This window comes from Bombus impatiens, unplaced genomic scaffold (genome assembly GCF_000188095.3).
Source record: "Bombus impatiens unplaced genomic scaffold, BIMP_2.2 scf_0382, whole genome shotgun sequence".
Classification (NCBI taxonomy): domain Eukaryota; kingdom Metazoa; phylum Arthropoda; class Insecta; order Hymenoptera; family Apidae; genus Bombus; species Bombus impatiens.
The window spans coordinates 727,118-749,330 of record NT_176801.1 but is presented as its reverse complement, the minus strand read 5'-3'; the positions used below and the strand labels follow the sequence as shown (position 1 = coordinate 749,330).

The 22,213-nt window shown below is 40.4% G+C and overlaps 4 protein-coding genes across 10 annotated transcripts in view; 2 read left to right on the top strand and 2 right to left on the bottom strand.

Moving 5' to 3' along the window:
* Positions 1–5,926, top strand: LOC100740463. The gene is made up of 9 exons (XM_024368017.2): positions 1–198; positions 262–396; positions 616–1,078; positions 1,278–1,438; positions 2,125–2,252; positions 4,067–4,225; positions 4,399–4,596; positions 4,954–5,109; positions 5,210–5,926. Exons 1-9 carry the CDS (start codon positions 96–98, stop codon positions 5,300–5,302), a joined length of 1,596 nt encoding a protein of 531 aa, XP_024223785.1. The 5' UTR covers positions 1–95; the 3' UTR covers positions 5,303–5,926.
* Positions 5,927–6,362: 436 nt separating this feature from the next.
* LOC100740342 (Krueppel homolog 1-like) lies at positions 6,363–13,496 on the bottom strand. Of its 3 annotated transcripts, none has more exons than XM_024368016.2 (6): positions 12,563–13,496; positions 11,041–11,928; positions 10,163–10,500; positions 9,598–9,759; positions 7,952–8,387; positions 6,363–6,660 (listed from the first exon to the last, which is right to left on the bottom strand). In XM_024368016.2, exons 2-6 carry the CDS (start codon positions 11,909–11,911, stop codon positions 6,551–6,553), a joined length of 1,917 nt encoding a protein of 638 aa, XP_024223784.1. In that variant the 5' UTR covers positions 11,912–11,928; positions 12,563–13,496; the 3' UTR covers positions 6,363–6,550. The 3 variants fall into 3 exon arrangements, with proteins under 3 accessions (XP_024223784.1, XP_003489986.1, XP_024223783.1); XM_003489938.4 differs by having other exon boundaries at positions 11,041–11,922; positions 12,563–13,493; XM_024368015.2 differs by lacking the exon at positions 12,563–13,496 and having other exon boundaries at positions 11,041–12,538.
* A 2,498-nt stretch (positions 13,497–15,994) lies between these two features.
* LOC100743264 (aladin-like) lies at positions 15,995–19,133 on the bottom strand. 4 transcript variants are annotated; one of them, XM_012386260.3, is made up of 6 exons: positions 18,738–19,133; positions 18,171–18,562; positions 17,981–18,098; positions 17,440–17,909; positions 17,029–17,359; positions 15,995–16,962 (listed from the first exon to the last, which is right to left on the bottom strand). In XM_012386260.3, the coding sequence occupies exons 1-6, from the start codon at positions 18,789–18,791 to the stop codon at positions 16,654–16,656; spliced, it is 1,674 nt and encodes a 557-aa protein (XP_012241683.2). In that variant the 5' UTR covers positions 18,792–19,133; the 3' UTR covers positions 15,995–16,653. The 4 variants fall into 4 exon arrangements, with proteins under 4 accessions (XP_012241683.2, XP_033176890.1, XP_033176891.1 ...); XM_033320999.1 differs by having other exon boundaries at positions 18,171–18,560; positions 18,735–18,823; XM_033321000.1 differs by lacking the exon at positions 18,738–19,133 and adding an exon at positions 18,634–18,654 and having other exon boundaries at positions 18,171–18,560.
* A 7-nt stretch (positions 19,134–19,140) lies between these two features.
* Positions 19,141–22,213, top strand: part of LOC100740022 (serine-rich adhesin for platelets) — a 53,981-nt gene continuing 50,908 nt past the window's right edge. For both annotated transcript variants that reach the window (XM_012386258.3, XM_012386257.3), the window contains exon 1: positions 19,141–19,463. In XM_012386258.3, the coding sequence (XP_012241681.1) occupies positions 19,412–19,463 (52 nt within the window). In that variant the 5' untranslated portion in view covers positions 19,141–19,411. The remainder of the gene's footprint in view (positions 19,464–22,213) is intronic.

Below are 22,213 nucleotides of genomic sequence, written 5' to 3'. Positions count from 1 at the left end.
GTTTCATCGTTTGATTGGTCTTTAAAATAGAAACCATGTGCTTATTTTCCTGATAAGTTTGCCCGACGCTAATAACTCGAAAGTAATCGCTTAATATGGCGGCATACGATTTTAAAAAGAAAGAAGAGGTAGAAGAATATTTAAAGAATCTTTATATAGAATATCAATTTGGATGTTTAAGTGAGAAGAAAGCTGAAGGTAAGCACCGAGGCTGTCGGTGATTCTAACCTCGTATCTCAAATGTTTGACATTTTTCGATAGTTTGCCATCTTTTGGGTGATTATCATGAATCTATTAAGCAAAATCCCAAGGAGGCGCTAAATCTGTATAAGAAAAATTGTGACGAACGCGGTTATGGGAAAAGTTGCACAAAATACGGCGATTACAGAGTAATGGGTGAGTAAAAATGGCGCGTGCCTCGTACCGGGAAAATCAAAATGTTGCCCACGGTATTTTCGTCTCTTCGCCAAATATGTTATTTATATAATGTTTTATCTTTTTCAAATTTATATCGTTCGTTTAATATCTTACGTAATTAACTAATATTTAATGGTAACTAGTATTTACCGAAACTGTTATTTGCTATTTATAAATTTGCAAATTGAATTTTTATAGGTACAGAGTGTGAGAAAGATTCCAAAGAAGCATTCAAATACATGCAAAAAGGTTGTGATAAGGACGATGCAAGAGGCTGCCTTCACGCAGGCGCTCTTGCGATATCTCAAGAAAAACTCGAGCCAGTCAGGGGTACTCAGGTCTTGCTTGGAATGAAACTATTAAAAAAAGCTTGCGATTTAAACCAAGAGAAAGCTTGCTTCTTTTTGTCAAGCATTTACTTAAGCGGTATCGAGGGATACGTAGAAAAGAATTTAAAAGAGGCCTATAAACTGTCGTTAAGATGTTGCGAATTAAATAACCCATATGCTTGTGCTAATTTATCTATAATGCACAAGAGGGGCGATGGTGTGCAGCAAAGTGCAGAGCTAGCAGAAACTTTCAAGACACGAGCTAACGAAATATTAAGGGATCTAAAAGAAAATAAGAGACCGTTGAAATTTCATCAGGGAATCGATCCTTAATCTTATTTTGTATAAGATTATTACATATAGTAGCTATACGGATGAAATTTTGTAGCGAATATGGTAGACCGATTAAATTATGTGTTCTTTTATCGTGCAAACAATGTGAAATACTAATTTTGACATTTGCATTCGTCGCTTTGTACAATGTCAAGAGATATCAATATCGTAAATGTTAAAGCGTTATGATATTTTCAGTTCTACGATCAACAGTGTTTTTTATCTCTGTGTAGTATTAACACTTTACCGACCGCTAGCAGTTCAACAGCATACGCACGTCCGACCGGCAGTTCGGGCGCAGATTCTGTTCTGTTTCGGTTTAGACTCTCCAATACCATTCTTTTTGTTCATCGCGAGTGGTACGTCTTTCAAATTGGTATAAAACTGTGGGAGCTTACGAAGCAACGCAACTGAACAAAATATCTTAGTACCAAATAACAAATTACTGCTCGAATAATGAGAAAGATTGTCGATGACAAAAAGCCGATTAATAGGTTATCGGTCGGTAGGCGTCGGCGACGAAAAACCAACTAATCGGTTATCGATCGGTAAAGTGTTAATTGTTGATTAATTATTTAAAAACGAATGAACCGAAAATATTCTTGCAATAATTTATCAAATATCAAAATAGATGGATATGTATGAAAATCGAATATATATTTGTCCACAAATGTAAACAATAAATATTGTTCGTTATTATGTTACTTTTTATAACATAACGAATGACAAAGACTGTATATCTACGCAATTCACATGGTTTTTACATTAAAAGTTACTGTTAATTGCTTCGTTATTAATTTAATCGATTAATTCGCAAACCCATTACTACATCATTGTATTCTTTAGTAGCGAAAGTGAAGTTACATGTGAATTACTGTCTGTAGTACCGTATGAAGTACCGTCTACTATGTACGATTTCCCGTCTCTCTTCTCTTCCCTGCCTCTCTCGTATCGCTCTTTCTATCGGCCCCTCCTACATTTTCAAAGTCTCCCTCCTTGGCACAGGTTCGACGTCGCTATAGACTGTGGACTATAGATTACAGATAAAGCTGGTTTAAAAGCTGTTGGCCAGTTTGTCGGTATACCAGAAAGACCATGCGGTGCTACCTGTTCAGTGCGAGCAGCTCGATCACGGCCATACTCGCTGTTGCGTTCCTCGGCCATAGTGCCTTGGTAAGTGAGAATTCCTTTAATTTCACTTTTCATAGTTTGTATTTTCGATAAATATGTGTTCATAAGAGATTCTATCTCACGTGTGAAATTTTTATTTATTTTCCACTTAAAATGTAAGATTCTCCGTTTAGAATGTCGAGTTTCTGTACATTTCCACATAGAACGTGGGATGTTTTTTTATTGTAGTTTTCAACGTAGAATTTCCATATGTTTTTATTTGAAAGAGATCTGGAATATAGGATGTTTTATTATTCCCATTTGGAATGTGAAATTTCCGCTTATTTAGGTTATAAAAGTTTTATTTATTTCTATAGACATGTAGACCTTGTTTTGTTCCCATTTAAAACGTAGAATCTCTCTTTCTCTCTTTCTATTTCCATTTAAAATGTAGAATTTTTAAATATAGTAAGTAAAACTATTTATATCGTATTTTTTGCACTAAATGTGACATGTATTTCGAATGTAAATAAAACGATGTATTAGAAACAAAGAAAGAGGAAATCGCTCGATAAATGAATTATTACCATGAATGTGTTGACTCGTTCCTTCCCATCATGGTTAAGATAACTGGTTATACGACGACAGTATTACAATGGGCAAATTGTCTTTAAATTATAATTACCTATTGTTTCCAACAGATTTTTGTCACAACTTACGTTGAATTCGCTTTTGAAGTTTGCTTACGTTTTATGATTCCTTTTACTAGATAATGAAGAGACAGGAATAAAATTTCAAATTTCAAATTATCAAAAAGTCTGATCTGTTGATCATATCTTTGTTTTAATATCGTTGCCGACTTTTAAAATAACAAGTATATAACACGAAATAATAATTGACATTCGTGGTAAATCTAATCTGAAAGTTCTTATTTTGACACATCGATGAAAAAAGCTATCAAGACGAAAGCCGGTTTTCAAGAAATTTTTCCCCTCGAGTATCGTACAACATTGAAACCTGTTTATCGATTATTCGCGATGATCCTGTTTCTTTGTTCCAAAAGCTACGAGAGGTTACTTATAGAAATTTATTACGAAAATATTCGTTATAATGTCATTAAATTAATCACTGATCGAATTGTCAAATTGATTAATCAATCACAGAGCAAATAAATAACATTATACAATTCTTTATAACACGCCGACTATTTGTAGCAATTATCGTTAGATCATGGTTATATCTATAGATATACATATGGAGAAACGTACGTATATAAAATATCGGACATAAAAGATATTTGTTATAACGTTTAATAGCTAAAGCATATTCTTATCGAAACACCATTCCTTTAGTTTAATTGTAAAAATACCAATTCGATAAGTGATAAGTATAGAGAACGGAAGACGGGATACACACGATATCTATATAACAGAGAATTTTATTCTAGTTTGTCATACGTTGTAATGTTTGGAAGGACGAAGAACGTTTTATTAGAAGCCGAAATAAAAGTATAAACTTGCGTGAAAATCTGCTTTCAGGCACCTTTGTATTGAAACGTAATCGCACACACATTTTTTATTTCTAATCCATTTGTAATTTATATCAATGAAATATTAAATAATATACCTATCGTTCGCATAATTTATGTAAACGTAGGATAGCAGTAGTCGAATTTTATCGACTCCCCTATGGGGTTACGAGGCTTCCGATTACCTCTCTTGCGAACTACGCCAAACAACAGTCTCTTACGATAATTTGTACTAATTTACGCTCGCTTAAACCAACTTGAACCTAATTCGTCGGTTAAAATATAATTAAGCGTAAGATGATCGACAACCATATCGTAGACTCGTGATCGTTCTGTGATAACTGTGTAGGTGGCCGGCGGCGAGTCGAATGCAGCGATAGATGTGGGAGTTTATTACGAATCGCTATGCCCAGATAGCATACGGTGGATCAAGCAGCAACTATTGCCGCAATACGATGTATTGAAAGATTACATCAGAGTCACTTTCGTTCCGTACGGGAAAGCATCGGTGAGTGGTCCTATCGCACTTTGCTATGTTATTACCTACTATATCGTATCGCGTTTTACGCTAAACGCGATAGATAAATAAGAAATAGAACAACGTCGGCAAATACAACGTATCGTACGAATCGATCCGTATGCCATTTATTCTTATATACTTATTTACACCTAAATAAATAGCATTGGCAAGATCCAATCACGCAAAAATGGCGCTTCGCGTGTCAGCACGGAGAAGCTGAGTGCAATGGGAACAAGGCTCAGGCGTGCGGTATTCACGCGATTCAGAACGGAGAAACGGCTGATAAGGTTCAACAACATACCGTGGCGCTAGTTGGTTGCGCAATGACCTCGCAGTTTCCGCCATCCTCTCTTTCACAGGTACTCGTCATTTTTATTTACCTTTTCCGCCATCTTTCTCGAAACTAGAAATTTAACCGAATATAATTAAACCAATAAAAAACATTGAATTTTCACACGTTGTTGGATACTACCGTGCAAACTTTTTAGAAATTCTTCGATATACAGTGGCCTATATCAAATGTTCTAAAACGCGCGTAGAATTGTTCAGAATCGTTTATTTATAATCGCCCTGTGAGAACAAAAGGAATGTTTGCTGCTTCGTCGAAATAAGAAGAAACTTAAAATATAGAAATCAAAGGTTCGCGACGGGATTAAAGCAAACCTGTTACCCGAGGAATCTTTTCTTCGAGACAAAAGTACGAAACGATTTTCCAGTGTGCCAAGAACGTAGGATTGAGCGAGCAGATCCAAGAGAAGATGAACGAGTGCGTCAAGAGTTCTCTGTCGGACGATCTGTTGGTCGCGTATGGCGAGAAAACGAAAGAGTTGGCCGGGAGACTCTCTTTCGTTCCAACGATCACGATCAATGGGGTGAGTACTCGGCATTACGAGCACGTTTCTTCTATAAGAGCTCGATTAATAGCGAATCACGTTTCAAACGTTAATTCGTCGTGTTTTCCGTCTGTTGCAGGAGATACAAAGCAAGGCGCTGAACAATTTCTTTAAACTAATTTGCGACAAACTGACGGAGGGGGCGAAACCGTCTCGATGCAGCACAGCTTGAAAATAAACCGTTGCTCAACCCTATCGCCACTAAAACATCTCTGTAGTGGGTCAGATTGCTTTTTATACAAAGCTTGCTGCAGCATGTCGTCGTTACGATCCGCGCGAGGGGCCATTACAGTAGGTTAACGACAAGCTCGATATAGGAAAAAAAAAGAGAAGGCGGTACTTAAGCTGTTAGACTAATCCGATTAGCTCGAATGCTTGTCGAGTGCCGCCACAGATTTATCTAATTTAGTTGACTCGAAATATATCCTTCCAAGTTTTTACACCAGATCTATCGATCAACTAGAACGCAGTTAGTCGATCGACAAACAACGAATCAAGTATTTCCTTTTTACGATTTTGTCATTTTTCCTCAAACGGAATAACCAGTTAATGTACAATTTGCGGAATTTCGTCGGTTTTACTAGCACGTAAGTTTTGTTAACATAAGCAACGGGGTACTTATTAATATCGATAACTCGTGACTCGTGAAGTCTAGATCGTTAAAAATTTTACAAATCACGAGTTTATTATTCCTCTTATTATTATTATTCTTATTATTCTTCAAACTTATTCGAATGCTTTGAATTCAAGTAATTCGAATTATATTAATACGAACGAGGACTCGTTGTTCGTAACGCTTTCTACGAACGAAAATATCGCGATGTATTTTGTATAAAAATACTTGTATAGCGAATCGTTTTCTCAAGGATGTGCAACGATTCGGAGAAAGAAGTCGGAATTCGAACGCCCTTTCGACGAAACTGCGTTCCGCGTTTGAGGATTACATCGTATCGTAGAAAAATTGTCGCTGTCTCTGACTCGATGTACGACGAATAAATAAAAAGTCCACGTTTTATAAGCATAGCCAAGGTTTCTTAATTTCTATATCTTCGTATCAATTTCGTAAATTTTCTTATTAACGGTAACGCGATAATAACAACATTATATCGTGAAATAAATCAGTTCGTTCGCATTATCAATTGCAAAATACGGTAACGTTATCGATAATATTCAGATAGCAAACGCCACTTTTTCTTAAAAAGTAAAAAATAAGATAACATCGGACGTAATAGTCAAAATCGTGTATTTAATGATATATACAACGGTCTATGTACAAAAATATATCTGTCGATGAAATTTATCTAATCGAGCGAAAGCGTATAAAAATCGAATACAAAAAGAAATGGAAACGAGTCTTTGGAAATATGGCGCGTTCGCCGCGAAGTCTTCTTCGATCCTCCTCCTATGATAAACATGTTTCTCAACCGTCGATGAAAACCGCGTCATCGAGGCTGCTTAGTTCGAGAAACTGTTGTTCGATATCGGAACCGAGCTCTTGGAAGTCGGGCACTTCATCCTCGACCTGGTACCCTGTAAAGTAGGAAACAGATTTGAACGACCACTGTGCGCTAGTTTCGCGAATCTAGTTTAAAGACCTAGACCTAGACTCGACCCTTAAGTTGATCAAACTCCATTAGCTTGGTGATCGAAATTTTATTATTACGCACCTACAACGACGAGACTAACTTCGATATACATACACGTACGCGTATTTATAATTCTACAAATAGACATAAATCCGAACGAAACGCGATATCGATGAATTTCTCTCGATAAATTCACATCGAGATATTGCTTCCGGCTGCTGATCCGTTGTTTTAAAATATCTTTTAAATTGCTCGCCGCAGGGAGTACGCGATAATGGAAATACGCGCGAAATCGTACGTATCGATACGAACGACCGATTATCGTCGATCATAAATGGTACGAAACTTAACGGTTGGAAAAATGAAACGCCCGCGTATACGGTGCACGACGATGCACTCGAGCCGTACCTAGCCTAGAGCCTGTCGCTGATAAACAGCGAAGAGAACGATTTTAGAAAGGAGTAGAGTGGGGATCGATGATGTGGCTGTATTATTCGGTAGAAAATCGCGGGCTCGAGGGCTGGAATTTAAAAGGGCACGCGTGTGTCGCACGTGGCAGCCGCGTCGTCTGTTTTGGCGCGTGCGTTACGTGCGTGTGCTCCCGGCCAAAAAAGTCGGGAATATTATTTTAAGACTCGGTGTGGGGTAAACGCGTAAAGCGTGTTTGAACCTCCTCTGAGATTAAGCATGGTGGAAGCGAAACGCGCACTGTCATCGGCGGCGCCGTTACTATTTACCGGGACAGAAAAAGGCAGCACGCGCGGACCAGTACAATGAAGATTCGTACGGGTCGCTCGAACAACGCTGCTCGACTTTTTGTTCGAAACGGTAGGAGTCGCGTCTGTTTTATCGCGCGTTCTCGGAATTTTTCTCGAGCTTGCCGTCCATTTACTTCGAACATAGGCGAGAAGGTGTTCGATGCATAGACTCTGCCGTAGGTTGAATCTCTAGCGGGCAACAAAATCGGATTAGTTGCAACGTTTCTTGGTCAGCCGACGAATAAATGTAGATAAAACGTGCCCGATGAATAAAAGATCGAAGATAATATCGTTATTGCTGTAAAGTGTACGAAAGAAACGATCGTACAAGTTCCATTCTTGGCAAATTTTGATAATACCCCTGTAAAGTATGATCCGTCGATACGAATGCGTAAAGTATGAATGCGTCGATGATTTCTTAGAAATCGCAGAGAATCTCCTATCGATGATTCGTTGATCGTGAATCGTTTCCCTTACCTGTACCGTCCACGTGCGATCCTGACGCGCTGACATCGTCGATGAGAAAGCGTTTCACAGATTCGATCGGCACGTACTCTTGATTGCTGTCAAGGTTCATGGAAATCCGATCGACCTGACACAGATTCGTCTGGAACAGGTCCGCGTCCTCGTCCGCGTAAGACTCCGAAGTCTTATACGTTCGATAATTCGATTCCGTGGTGTAAACGATCGCCGTTCGCGCTTGTTGTTGCTGTTGCCTCGAACTAGTAGAAATCGGATCGTGCCGCGAGTTGCTTGAACTTTTAGTCGGGTTAGCCGAAGCCTTGCCGTCCGATGTCAATGACAAGTTGGACAGCGGCGTCGTTGGTTCCGAGTGATTTTTCACGTGTTTCCTGAGACTCGACGGGTCTGTGTACCTTTTTCCGCATCCGCTAACCTGACACGCGTACGGTTTCTGAAAATTTGCGCAAGCATTTTGTTAAAAATATTTTTTATAAAACAAGTTTATTTTCCTGTCTAGCACTGATCTGACTTCGCTATAGCTGTTCGCTATAGTTCGAACACGAACGTATCGTACAGGCAAGTATTCGCTACGGTAATTCGATAACGCGAAATATTCGTAGCAGATTTATTCGTCTCTTTTGAGATTCTTGTTTTTGTTCGATAAAAGTCGCGGATATCCAGGTGGATATTTGAAAGAACGGAACTGTACAAGCGGCTCCATTCGTGTACGCTAGTATTGCCTGGTACGTGCAAACAGATGATACTACACAGCAGTGAGACGATTTAGGTGGTAATGGTAATTATTGGTTGGAAAGTCGCTGGACAAAAGGTAATTGTCGAGCGATAATTGCGTTAAGTAGCCGTTATTCGTTGAGCGACAAAATTATCGTGTCCGCGTCTTTTTAAAGCGATAATACATTTTTTTATTGTTACAATAGCAAAATGTTACGTTTCGCGTATCGTAATTCGCAAGCTTTTCGAGTTATCGAGTCAGCTTATGTTCACTGACCTTTCGTGCTACAAAATTTCAACATTGGCGATAAGCGCTTCTCTTTCTTAAAGTTACTCTACGATCGAGTAATATCGCGCGCGATACATTTTACGTAATTTTAATTACAAAAAATATCCATTTATCCAAATTTCAAAATATTTCGATACAACGATAGCTCGAGTTTTCACGCGCTCGCAGTTGAAAGATGCGAAAGAATATCGAAGAGGTTCGATCGCGTAAATATCGAAGGATCGCTGTACGAAAATAAATTGTTGATAAAAATGATCGAGCGATTAATACGCAATTATGCGACAACTTTTTACTCGTTTTTCGTCACCTGTTCGAATAATCATAATTGAAAACCAACTGTACGCAAATGCGAATACCACATGATGAAATATCGTTCTTTAATTGCGATCGTCTTACGTAACGTAAGAACGCTGTATCGATATTTATCCCAAGATAGCTATATCAGACGCGCGCAGGCGATTGAAATCAAACCATAAATATGTTTTTAAGTTATGCAAATAGCTGACCGACGATAGCTGATTAAAACGACCGATTTTGCTCCTTCCTCCTTTTAAATATGTATACACACATTTGTGATAATCCGGGTATCGTAGTTCAAGCAGGTTTCGATCTGGATAACTAAATAAAATAACAAACTCACCGTGTCGTAATGAGTCCTCTGATGTTTCGCGCGATCACTGCTGTTACTGAACGCTTTGGAGCAACCGCGATGCTGACAGGCGTACGGTCTTTCTCCCGTATGAGATCTTTGGTGAATCTTCAGGTTCTCCAATCGTGAAAACGCCTTCTTGCATCCGGTGAACTGTAAAAATGAAAGTACAATTAATTACACCGTGGCTCTACTTATGGTGGTTTCGATTAAAATGCAACAGCTTAGAGAAAGTTTGAAACAAAACCACGAAAGAAACATATTCGCTTCGACCAACATGTTCGAGAAGAGTTCAACGGAAGAGGGTTTTTGAGTAAGAACGAAGAACGACTTCTTAATCTCGAATAAACGATTCGAAGAATAATTATTTCTCCTTGCGTTTCCGCTGTCGCACGAAATACGTACTTTCAACTTTTTACAGACGATAAATATCGATGATACTTAAACGCGTGAATCTTCTAGCATATTGTGTATTTGAGAGTTTGACGAATATTTCGAACTAACCGCTGTAACAAAGTATACTACTTGATGTAACGAGATATAAAAGAACCCATACCGGACACTTATTAGGCTTTTCTCCGCTATGGACCCTCATATGAATCAGTAGCTTGTATCTGGCGTTAAAAGGTCGAACACGCGGACATCCTTGCCAAAGGCAAGCGAATTCGTCTTGGCCGCTTACGGAACCAGCGTAACCCTCTCCCTCTTTGTCTTTATCCTTGTCCCTGTCCCTTTGAACCCGTCTTCCGTGTCCATGCGCGTTCGACGACGAGGATTCCACGTGTCTTCTTTCGATATGTCGAACCAGACCCTCTTGTTCGGCGAAAGCGCAGCCACAGTCTATCCATCGGCACTGATACGTCGACGTCAAGTTGTCGTCTGTCGTTGAACAGTCTGAAACGGAAACAAACATGTCATCAGCGTGTAAACAAGCCGTAGATCTCGAGACTCGTTAAGGAAACTACTCGAAACTACTCGCTGCGCTCGAGAGTGGCAGTCGAGTGCTACTTTTTGGTATTTCTATTTATTTGTCACGTTCTTAAAACAAGCATGATTCTTACCGCCACTTCCTGCGTACATCGGGTAACGAGAAAGAGAACGATTAATCGTTGAACGATGCGAGATCGGTGGCTCCCGAAAGTACCTTACGTCTTACCGAGTATACTACAGAGTGCTATAGCAAGATACGATTTAAGGTTATTTCCTTTGAGATATGAAATTTACGATTGAAAATATGCCGCTACACTTGGGCGTAATATACTGTAATTTAATCAAACGCATAAATAGCGTAAAAAAGTGAAAAAAAAAGTGAGAAACGAACCAATGACCATAACGACAGCTTACCGAGTTATACTTTAAGAATCGCGTAAATCGATACGCATACGTATATACCAATGGTCGACGGATATTAACTAAAAACAGCTTTAGACTCACCGAAAGATTTGCTTCGGGTCTCCGTGTCGCTCGCAGGCTTGGACACCGGCACTCTTCTGTCGGTCAGCAACAGTCCTTCGTTCCTGGGCAGAACAACTTGATTCGCAAATCCGTCGTTCAATCCAGTATCGTTGACGAAATTCATCGTGGACACGCATGTTTGCTGGCCGGATACCAAGTGTCCAACCGCGTAGCAAGATCCGTTCAGGTTGGAAAACGGATCCTGAAGCTCTTCCAGGTACGTGGACGACGGGGAAGAAGGAGACTCCACGTTGCTTAACAACGACGTAGGATCGCCTCTGATCAAACTAAGATCGAATTCGTCCGTGGCTGCCTGCATGCAACCGTTGAACGCCTGATCGTCCGTTTGATTATGAAGGACGAGGGGCAAAGAGGTCAAGGATACGTCGTCCTGATACTCTTGGTAATCCTGATATCCCTGGTACTCTGGATAGATCGTATTACAGAAAGTTCTCGAGAAAGAGAATGCAGAACCAACGGATGGTAATCTTTGGCTATTGGAACAGTCCGATGCTTCGCTGCGAACGACATTGTTCCAGGTTGGCGTGGTAGCTTCGCTACTTGTGCTTACTGGTGACCTGTCTGTGGACGAATACGGTTGACAGGGATACTGGAAGACGGTGGTGAGTTGCTCCCAGTCCGTGTACTCTCTGGGGCTGAAATTGTTTGGCAAAACGGGAGAGGAGACGCTGTCTGCGTGAGAAGCGATCCAACAGGATTGATCGCTGGTGTTTATGGTCGCGACAGGTGCCAGGTGTAAACCGTTGAAAGCCTCCTGTTTCGTGTTCTTGGAAACCGCCCGTTGCACGTCCTCTTCGTTTCTGTTCGCGTGGTAATCTTCGAGATGCATGTTGCCGCAACCTGAAACTTTCGTTTTTCCGTAAATTTTCCGATATAAAATTGACTTCGCGATACGGAACGGAAGGTTGGCATTCATTGGCAAAATTATACGCGGCAGGCTGGCGTATAACGGAAAGTTACAGAGGCTTTAAGAAGACGAGTCGGGATGTTGCAACGAGTGACGCGCGATAGAAAGCGATAGTGGGTCGAGTAATCGCGAGTAGCACGTGAGTGAAACAGTATTGCAGGAATTTCTGGAATTACCGAGCCTCCAACTAACGCGCGATAGCGTTCATGAATGAACCGTATGTTCGATGATAAATGGAGCTCGCATAGGTTCATGGACCTTTAATAAAATTCAGTTGCCGTTATTTTCAACTACCGTTTACTAATTTTAGTTCCGATCGTTTGACTTTGAACTCTCGATGCACGTCGCGATATCCACGCTCGAAAGCAACGTTCGACGCGGAATTCGTTTCTCCTTCCATTCGTTAACGACGTATTTACTTATTCTCCTTCTTGCGAATGCCGCGACCATCGATCATAAATCGAACCGACTTAAGAAATCGGTGCTATCGAATCACCAACCGACCAACGACATCACGATGCTGCAACCAACTTAATAACCTCCGTCCGAGAAAACTTCACACTGTCCACTTACGAGATCCGCCCGACCGATCAGACTCCCCAAACAAACTCCGCGGACACCGAGCGTGTCGCAGAAAATTTCTTCTTCGATAGATCGTCGACGACTCTTCCAACGTGATAAGCTTATCACTTGTCAAGGTCTACGCGTCACGCGCGATGGCGCGATCTTGATCGCGACGAGGAAGAATCGAGCGGCTACAGGGTGGCCGAACGAACGCCTGGACACTTTGCGTCTATCCGATCCTGAAGATATAGCTCGGTTACACCCGTTCCCGCGTCACTGCGACGACTATCAGCCAGGACAAGACATCGTAGTGCTCTTTCAGCGGACGACACGGAGGATCCCCTCCATCCCTGCGCCAGAAGCAAGGAAAGAAATCTTCGAGAAGGGTACGCGCCGCCCACTCGCGTGGCCGTGCTTCGTTTCCCTCGTGCAAGCAAAGAAGAAGAAGAAGAAGAAGAAGAAGAAGAAGAAGAAGAAGAAGAAGAAGAAGAAGAAGAAAAATAAGAAGAGGAGAAGAGAAGATCGTCCGGCACTTGTGCATTTCTCTGCACTTGCCTCGACCTCGTCGGTTTCAGGGTGGCACGACACATCTGCGTGCGCGTCTGTCGTCTCCCTTTTCCCTCGCTGCTGCTCCTTCGAATTCGTCTTCCACGGCACGTTTTTGTCTTTTCTTAGATCGTTCGAACCGATCTTCATACCCGATGGATTGTCTTCGAGGCTGACGAACTGCTACCAGATTGCGTCATCCGTTGTTTAGCGTTGCCCGAATGCCTTTTGATTCGTGCGATTAATCGACCGGCATTCCCTTGGTTGGCTGCTGAACAGGATCGATCGGTATTGCCTTCGTGGTCAAAGAAGCGGACGTTGTATGGGAGGGCGTGGAATCGCGGAGGTGGCGGTGGCGGTGGTGGTGGTTGTTTGACGGATCCAGAATCCAAGAATCGAGAGGGCGGTGCATGGAGCTACGGGGTTGTTGCGAATGAGAATCGGCGAGTTGGTCGCGATTTACAAATTAACTCTCTACCAAAGCATAGATCACGTTATGCCTGACTTATGCGTGCACGTGTGTCCGTACGCGTGTACATATGGATTACTTTGTACATCGTACTTTTATAAATTACCAAAGGATCGCTGAAAATTAATCGAACGTATACGAGTTTTAATTTCCTTTCTCGAAGTATTTTTACAGTTATCCAGAATGCAGGATTTATTTTTAACCGGTCATTGACGCCGAGAAGCGATTCGGTAGTTGGACGTCGCGTGGCGATCGGTATCTCTTTGAAAATCTGTTAAGGAATATTCAAAGTCGAGGTGCATCGGGCCTCGGGCGAGAGATGGAAGCGGTGAAAGTGGCGGGAGAAGGGGTGCTTAGACCGATCTTTCGTCGCTCGAACCCCGAGAATCGGGTGCAAGGCAAAAAACGTAAAACCAGCTGCCGCACACGCGTCACTTATTAACAACAGCTTCTTCGCGCGCACACATGAGGGCAAGTCGTTCACTCCTTCCTCCTATTACAGCCTACTATTATTTCACTGACCTCCCCGTTCTCCTCCTCCTCCTCCTCCTCATCCTCCTCCTTCCTTGCATCTCGGACTTTCGCATAAATGCGCTTGATATCGTTGCGTTCTTCATTCAGTATTGCGTTGCTTATGTTTCGAATACTTTACGCCGCATTAGGGTAACCGTCGCTAGTTGTTTCAAGTTTTTGGTAAGTTTAGGGGCGTGTCGATGGAATACCGCATACTGGATGTACCTAAAGTTTTGGAAATTATTTCCATTATGTTAACCCTCTCGCGCTCCGTGTTTCGTATACTATACGCTGTATCGGTCTTGTTAGTTCAAAAATGCCCTACCCTTTGTGTCGAGTTTGCTTCTCTTTGCTCAATTTAAGATAACAGCTGTCTGTATTTGAAGCTGTGGAAACAACTCGAAGCTCGATTCTGAAAGGGACGAGGAAGCAGATTTGAGAAAAGATTTGTCATTTCGTGGTTTCGTGTAAATGATTTTCGTGTCATTTAAAGCTATATAGGAATTTGGATTGCTTAGAGAAACGGTTCGAAAGTATAGCAGGGAATACGAGGAATTTAAATGTACAAGGAACATTAAAAATTAGTACTGTTTAATTTCTTCTCAAATGTACTAACCTACCACTAATATCTAAATATAAAAGTACAAATGGAGGACAGCACGAAAATTCGTAGAAAATTATATATTATTCTTATTGCATTACCCAACTTTTCTTATCTATCGCATTCTTTTAAGTACGATAAAACAAAATGCGCGATACTTTCCAATTGGCGTATGTGGCTTGTCATGTATAGTCGCATTAAAGAATCCGAGTAAGTTAGAACGAGCCAAGGAAGAATAAGAAAAATGGTAGACTATCGTACTTGGTTCATTGACTGGCCAGTCCAAAACGCGTTGTTATGATTCCATAGCGATTCTGGCGACATCGTGATCCTCGAAAGTCGGAATGTCCTCTGTTTCTTCCAAGCAAACGCACACAGAAGCGCGATCGTGCATCCTTCTGTTCAACCCTTGTGTATGTATAAATGCGTGTATATAGTATGTACTGTACATCTTGACTGCTGCACTCACGCATACGCACGCATACATATATGCACGCATGCGTTCACAGTTGCATCTTATGGTCGGGTTATACGTCATATTACGGGTAGATAAGTGATAGAGTGGCACATGTGGCCTGCCAGCCCTCTATGCTTACATTATACATACTATGCCAGCTCTCGACCACGCTTTTTTGTCCAGGCACCTGTCAACTCCGTTCGTACCATAGTCACCGCATGTGTACGACTGCCATTAAAATAAATATACTGGAAAAAGGATTTCGATCGTACACCCCATACGGATGCAATAACAGAGAAAGAATGAAGAAGGGAGAGAGAAAAAAGGTGCGAACGTTTAATCGGAGGGGATTCAACGCGACTCGTCCCTTCGCGATTTCCAAAAGGCTATCTACGTAAGTGAGATTGAGTTTCCATGTTCCGTCCATTTGATCAGTACCACGATGACAATTGACAACTGTTTCTCCGATTAGAAACGAAGTTGAAAATGTCCTTAGTTTGAATTTTAGTTATATACATCGACCATCAAAAACGTTATTCTATTTAGTTATTACATTTATTGGAAAACCAAACGATTTTATTTTATTCGCTGTTTCGCATTTATATGATACGAACTATTAAACAAATTTACAATAAAGTAACTACAAGATATAAGAATAGGGAAGAACTTTCAACTTGTACCAAATGTTGTAAGTGTACTTACTATTAGAAATTAGAATTACAATTTTATTTTTTAATATCTGATTTTTACGTTTACTAGAAATACGCATCGAAGTTTCTTCGAGAGATCAATGCGTATTTCTAGTAAACGTAAAAATCAGTCTTCTATTATAACCGATATATATATAAGTCTTCTATTATAACCGATACGACGATGATTAATAGAAAAAAATAGAAAGTAAAGTATAATGAAGTAATTGAACATTATATAGTGCGAGTATACTCCTCAATGAGTTTTCCTATGCAGTCTATGAAATCTATATCTTGTAAATCGGAAGAAAAAACTGCGTTTGAGAAACTTATATTTAGGACGATGGAGTTTCTAGAACGATGGATAAATAACGCCGGAGAATATATTGAAAATAGTGCGGGACGCATCGCATATATACATAAGTACGTGTCGACGTTCAGCATTCGGTCAAGCGATGTAAAAATAGAAAGACGTGCGCTCTGCATGTGACTTCGTATAATTAGGTACCGAACCCGAGAGCCGTCTCGTAGTATATCCCATACGTTAGAAAGATAGCACATTAGAACTTAACACGGGGCTGAACGATGTTTTTTCCCCTAGGCACGTTGACGGATCGGTTATGAAACATTATATAATTTCTGACGGGACGTGATGTGGCATGCGAGAACGTCGTGCCTGATCTATACGAACGAACGATTTATTGCTCTTTCATACTCCGTTTAACAAAAATATTTGGACCCTTGTATAAACGTTAACAGATAAAAAAAAAAAACTAAAGATAGAATTTTCGTACCTCTTGCTCGACAAGATAACAATCGATATAATCAGTAAATGGCAGTCAAATCGAAATTGTATGTATCGTGCCTTAACAACGAGTGCGATGAAACTGAAGTACTCGTATTCGTAACAGGAGCAATTTTCTTCTCAATTATTGGAAAGTGTTGGATACGACCACTACTCCATACGATTGTTAAACAAATTACATTGCCTGATCCTTTTTGACACTTTTGATAAAAGTCCATGCAATTAGGAACTTCGCCCGGAAATCCCTTTATAAGACAACTCGGTTTAACGTCAATCACACGTGACAGATTTCCTAGTTTGGTTTTAATCAATGCGATGTATGGGCTGTCCTAAGTAATTAACAGATCTATCGTTAGATTATTATCTTTTGAATTAAATTTCGAGAAGGAACATACCTGGAAGAGGATAGCAAGATATCTTCCTGTAGGGTCCCACTCCATTGCAGTTATTCTTCCGCCGACAGTAACGTAACTGTCACCGTCATCCAACGAAAAGTTAACTCTTGTTAAATCCATTAGAGGCACGGCCAGTTTGACGTCGTCGAGAGAAGGCTTCTTAACGTCGAAAATATTTTCTTGCAGAGGTAAAGAAAAGATTGTGGCAGGGTCTTCGTTCGATGCAAACAACAGAGTCAAATTAGGACCGAAACACGCAACAGCCACACGACCATTAGGCACTGTCCATTTATCTGCGTGCCATAACGTCGCTACTCCCGTGTTCCAAACTCTATGCATAGTTGTTAATACGTGAAATAAAATTTTATATGACGTAAGAGATAAGAATACAAAACCAATAATACGGTATACCTAAATATATTTCTACACGAGGCTGAAAACAAATGAGAACCGCAAGACGACCAACGAGCGAAACATAGGCCGTCACCTCCGACTCGTCTCAATGGAACGCCTTCTTTTTTAGAAGTATCCCAGATAATCATACGTGTATCAGCTGGAGAACAAGATACCAATAGATCACCCTGCGGATGCCATCTAACGCTTGTTACAGGAGCATGATTTCTTTGTTTTAGCAACACCGCGTGACTGAGAATATTACTGGCTGCTCCTAATTCTATCGTCCAAACTAAGACACCTGTGTGACACGCTACTGCCAGTTCTTTGCCAGCGAATGGTCTCCAATTTATACAACAAACAGACTTTTGAGCGCCGTGTCTTAAAATCGGTATTATCGGTGCTCCATGAGTAAATATACGTATACGATCGTCCCATGTAACTACTGCTAGTCGCGAGCAGTGTGGATGCCACGAGATACACCTGGCCTACAAATTAATACTGCAAATATAACGTATACCGTGAGAAACATATACTGCGGTTTATGTTAATACCGTACCAAAGACGTTTCCCAGTTCCTTGTGTGAACAACGTCCGCGACTGATCCAGATCCAGAAATAGGTAAAGTTTCTTTCTGATATATTCCTTTGTCTAGTAAATCTAACATCCACTTGAGCCTAAAATTAAAATAATGGAAAATCAGATATTAAAATTAAACAAATAATTCTTGTACCAGCTATTATTAATACCTCGTAGCTATCAAATGCAAGATTGGTGTAATTTCTTGCGGTTCTGCGGACGCAGCCAGACAAACAGCATCGATTAATCCTTTCTCTCTGCATACGCTAGCCAGCCTTCTAAAGATGCTATCGTGAACTGGTAAAAACAAATCACCGGCACAAGCTGTGCGTGCCGTTTCGCGTGTAGCAAGAATATCAGAAGTAATAGAAACTTCTGGATATTCTCGCAGATATTTGGCAAAAGGTCGTAATTCATTGGTCAGGTTATCGTAATCACAGTAATGTAAAACGTCCTCTATAAGTGCAACAGTAGCCAAGTCATCGGCAGAAGGGCAATCAAATTCATGCAGAGACAATATTTTTATCATAATTACTCGTTTAGATACGTACTTGTCTAACCTATAAAAATAAGATATGAAAGAATAAAATTCTACAGATATTTATGCGCAGGAAATAAATAACGAATAACCACAAGATAGCTATTCTCTTGGAAAAATGAAAGACGATTATTGGAACGAGTAGATTTGAAAGAAAAACCAGTTAAAATACTTTGAGATGAAACGAATCTTATACCTTTGTTACATCTAAAGCCGGATAAAATGGCGAACGAAAGTTTACATCGGTTACCATGGCAACATCCAATCGTGACACAGAAACGTAATGCTATTGCGCATGTGGCAATTGGCTCCTATTCGAAACGTTTCAATCACGAAGACAAACTTTTAGTCAAGTTTGCTACTGGAAATTCGCATGACATTCAACGTATGTGCATTCGTGTATTACGATTTAGTCCAAAAATCTCGCAAACATACATTTTCTGTAAAAAGATCTTTTCGAAGTTGTGGAAACGTGATTAGAGGTTGAACATTCAGCGAGTTACGTCGAACGTGACACAGCTAGAAGTAGGGGTTCCATTGGAGCAGGGTGGGGACCAAAAGGGAGGGGTGAGGTGGGGACAGCAGTATGTGGTCGCTATTCGTGCGGCGCGGATTACGTATTAGAGTTGTCTTCTGCTACGGATAGGTCTCGTTTATCGGTTCGTATCGTTCCAAAGCTTTTTCTCTCAATAAGAGTAGCAACGTGAGACACACTGGTCGGCGGACAGTTGTTAAAATGCTACCGCCAAGGTAGTAGCAAGATCAATCGCGATCAACATGGTTTTGGTGGAGCTGTCGCTGTAGAAAGTTGGCCGAGATCGCTGAGAAGACGAGAGACAGAAGGGAGGAGAACCAGCTCGGTCTTCGCGAAAGATGGGCAAGGGTTCTAAGCGGAAAACTCGATGGAGAACTCTCAGCATTGGTAGTGAGTGTTTTCTTATCAATGAAATTTATTGCGAGACACGCGAACGTCGCTTATGTCCGAGGTTATGATGCATGCTTTCGAAACTTGCGAGTGTATCTCGTGGCCGCATGTTCTCGGTCTAGTTATTGATCATTGATCACATATAGACATTTATCGTAAAACGCAGCCCGGTTATGTGAATTGCTATTTTGCATGCTGCGTGGTATCGAACGTGTGCGCTCTACTGGTCACCGTTGTGGCCGTGACACCCGATCTGTTCTCACCAATTTCTGTATAATCTCAAATCATTTTCGAGGAGATTGTGAAATAAGGGTGGTTGCATTTATACGACACGTCGTGTGCCGAGACACGCTGTTTTTTTTGCCCGGCAACGGAAAAAACGCGTTCGCGATAAACAACGACATGGGACGATCGTCGCGTAGATGAACGAGTGTACAGCGAGTCAGTTTCATCCGGTGGCAATGCGCGATATTACGAGGAAATTTTGCCATTCTGCTCGGGACCATTTCCTAGCCAGGCATCGATCCGTACACCCTCCATGACTTTCCTCCTTCGTGGAAATGTGTCTACTACTACGCTCTACACGCAACTTTACGGTACGTCAATGCCTGTCTTCTCGTATTTTAAGCGTCTCTTTTCCTCGATTGCCCGAGCTATATCTCCGTCGTCAACGACCCGTTCTAATATACGCTGCTTTTATTCTATACCCAACCCGGTAATATGTCCAGCGTAAACTGTAGTGCAAAAACAAAGTACGCAGTTTCGTCTGTATCCTACCGCGTGCTCTTCTATAACCTATGTCTTTTATTTTCCGGTTGAGACTTGTGCGTTTGTCGCTGCGATGTTTCGAACTCTGACGCGAGGTGCGTTCTCGTCGTTGAAGGGTTTGCCCCACGAAAGTCGTGTGTTCAGACATTAGAATTGCACACGATGATAGATACCGTGGAAATGCGCCACAAAAATGTCACAGACAATGTAAAAATGTGGAATTTTTAAGGCATCTGAAAAAATCAGGTTGGTTAGTTCCATTCCAACCGCGTGTCGTCGAGAAGAAAACGGGGTGCAAAGATGGTGGTAGTATATATATATATATATATATGTATATATATATATATATATATAGGATGTCATCAGAAGGTGAAAGAAAGTCGTGTCTCTCGTTCAACTTGTTTCTTGTGTAAATAAGTATACATATTCCATTACGATTAGCAAATGAAACGACGTATGTATGAAACAAAAAGTAAGGAAAGGAAAGGAAAGAAGAGAGAATTCAATATTCTGTCACTGCTGTAATTCATTCTTGTATCATGTGTCGAAACATGCTTGTTCAATTACTCTTTTGCCGATATACGGTTCTTAGCTATAATCAGGCTTATAAACACAGATTTATTGTGTTGACAATTTTGGTTATAGTAAAGTGTATTTATTTTGATGTTCGGTTTCTTCCACGGTCAACGTCGAATAGCACAAACACGCACGTGAACATGTTAGGTTGGAACGATAATAAACCTCAACGATTGCCAAATATACCTATGTATGTACATCGCTAGTTGTATTTCATAACGTTTTTGTATACATCTTTCGTCTATCCCACCCCCCATCTTCTATTTGTCTGGAATATTGCTTGTACATCACGTTTCGTTTCGCGTTTATCAAACCCGTTGGCGTTATCTTCGCCCGATAAGGTTATGTGGATTATGCTGAAGAGTTACCATAGACGGCGGTACCGTATACATATTAGCTAAGAAATTTTCTTGTACCCGCACGGTTTCCTATATTTTGTAAAATGAAATTTTTGATCACTAATTTCTTAATTTCTTCCCCCCTTTTTTTTTTGTTCTCTGATATCATTAACTTAGTTTCTCTGGGGTTGTTTTCTCTGATCGTTTGTATTATAACGTTATAACATCGTCATATTTTAAAAATCGTTAATGTCGTGATATTTGCAGAAAGCAACTGTAAATGTGAATTACTTATTAGAATGGGTGTATCAAAATTACCTAATAAAATTTGGTATCAGTGTCGCAATTCTAAGCAGTGTTTTAACTGTTGCTTAAGTTGTAAGCGATACAAGCGAACGTTATATATTTTGTTGGAAGCTTTCAAAACACGAATGATATTAGCTAAATAAATATAATAAAATATAAAGGAAAATAAATTCCTTCGCATATAAAAATTTGCTTCTTCCATAATATTAAATAATATTAAATGTTCTTTTATTTTTGACAAGTTATAAATTTGACCGTATACGAATTTGTTTTTACAAAATGAATTTCTTCTTTAGTTCTGTAAATGCATGCTTTATTTAGAATTATTTACAACTTTCTTTTTCATTCATTAATACGTGTATCTAGTCTGATGTATGCTTTTATTTCATTTCAATACCGTGAATGGATGAATTATATCATCGATTTAAAACGAGAATCGCAGTTAGGTAATCGATGTTCACGAAAATATAAACATAGGCGGAGCAGCGTGTAGTTTGCAACGTGGATCGCGTGTCAAATCATCTAATGCTTGGCTAGTGTTTCTAGCGATGCACCAGTTTAGCGATGAAAGTCGGCTCGTTGTGTTTTCCGTGAACGAGGTGGAGCGAATTGAATATTTTTTCTCCTGTGCCTTCGTGTTCGTGCTAGCGGTAATTTATTTTTGAAATTGCGTAACAGATCTTTTGTATGCCGTCGTAAGGTAGAAAGAAGTTGCGTGCATAGACGTCACGTGAAAAGAAACTTTCGCACTTTAGATATGTT

Excerpts from the sequence above, each read along its gene's own strand:
- LOC100740463 (XM_024368017.2), top strand. The coding sequence starts at position 96 with ATGGCGGCATACGATTTTAAAAAGAAAGAAGAGGTAGAAGAATATTTA. Across the intron at positions 1,079-1,277 it reads CATCAGGGAATCGATCCTTA|TTCTACGATCAACAGTGTTT; the intron begins ATCTTATTTTGT and ends TGATATTTTCAG. Across the intron at positions 1,439-2,124 it reads CTTTTTGTTCATCGCGAGTG|AAAGCTGGTTTAAAAGCTGT; the intron begins GTACGTCTTTCA and ends TAGATTACAGAT.
- LOC100740342 (XM_024368015.2), bottom strand. The coding sequence starts at position 11,998 with ATGAATGCCAACCTTCCGTTCCGTATCGCGAAGTCAATTTTATATCGG. Across the intron at positions 8,388-9,597 it reads AGAGGACTCATTACGACACG|AAACCGTACGCGTGTCAGGT; the intron begins GTGAGTTTGTTA and ends GCAAATTTTCAG. Across the intron at positions 6,661-7,951 it reads ATCGCACGTGGACGGTACAG|GGTACCAGGTCGAGGATGAA; the intron begins GTAAGGGAAACG and ends CCTACTTTACAG.
- LOC100743264 (XM_012386260.3), bottom strand. The coding sequence starts at position 18,791 with ATGGTAACCGATGTAAACTTTCGTTCGCCATTTTATCCGGCTTTAGAT. Across the intron at positions 18,563-18,737 it reads ATCCGGCTTTAGATGTAACA|AGGTTAGACAAGTACGTATC; the intron begins AAGGTATAAGAT and ends TCTTATTTTTAT. Across the intron at positions 16,963-17,028 it reads ATCTTGCTATCCTCTTCCAG|GACAGCCCATACATCGCATT; the intron begins GTATGTTCCTTC and ends TTAATTACTTAG.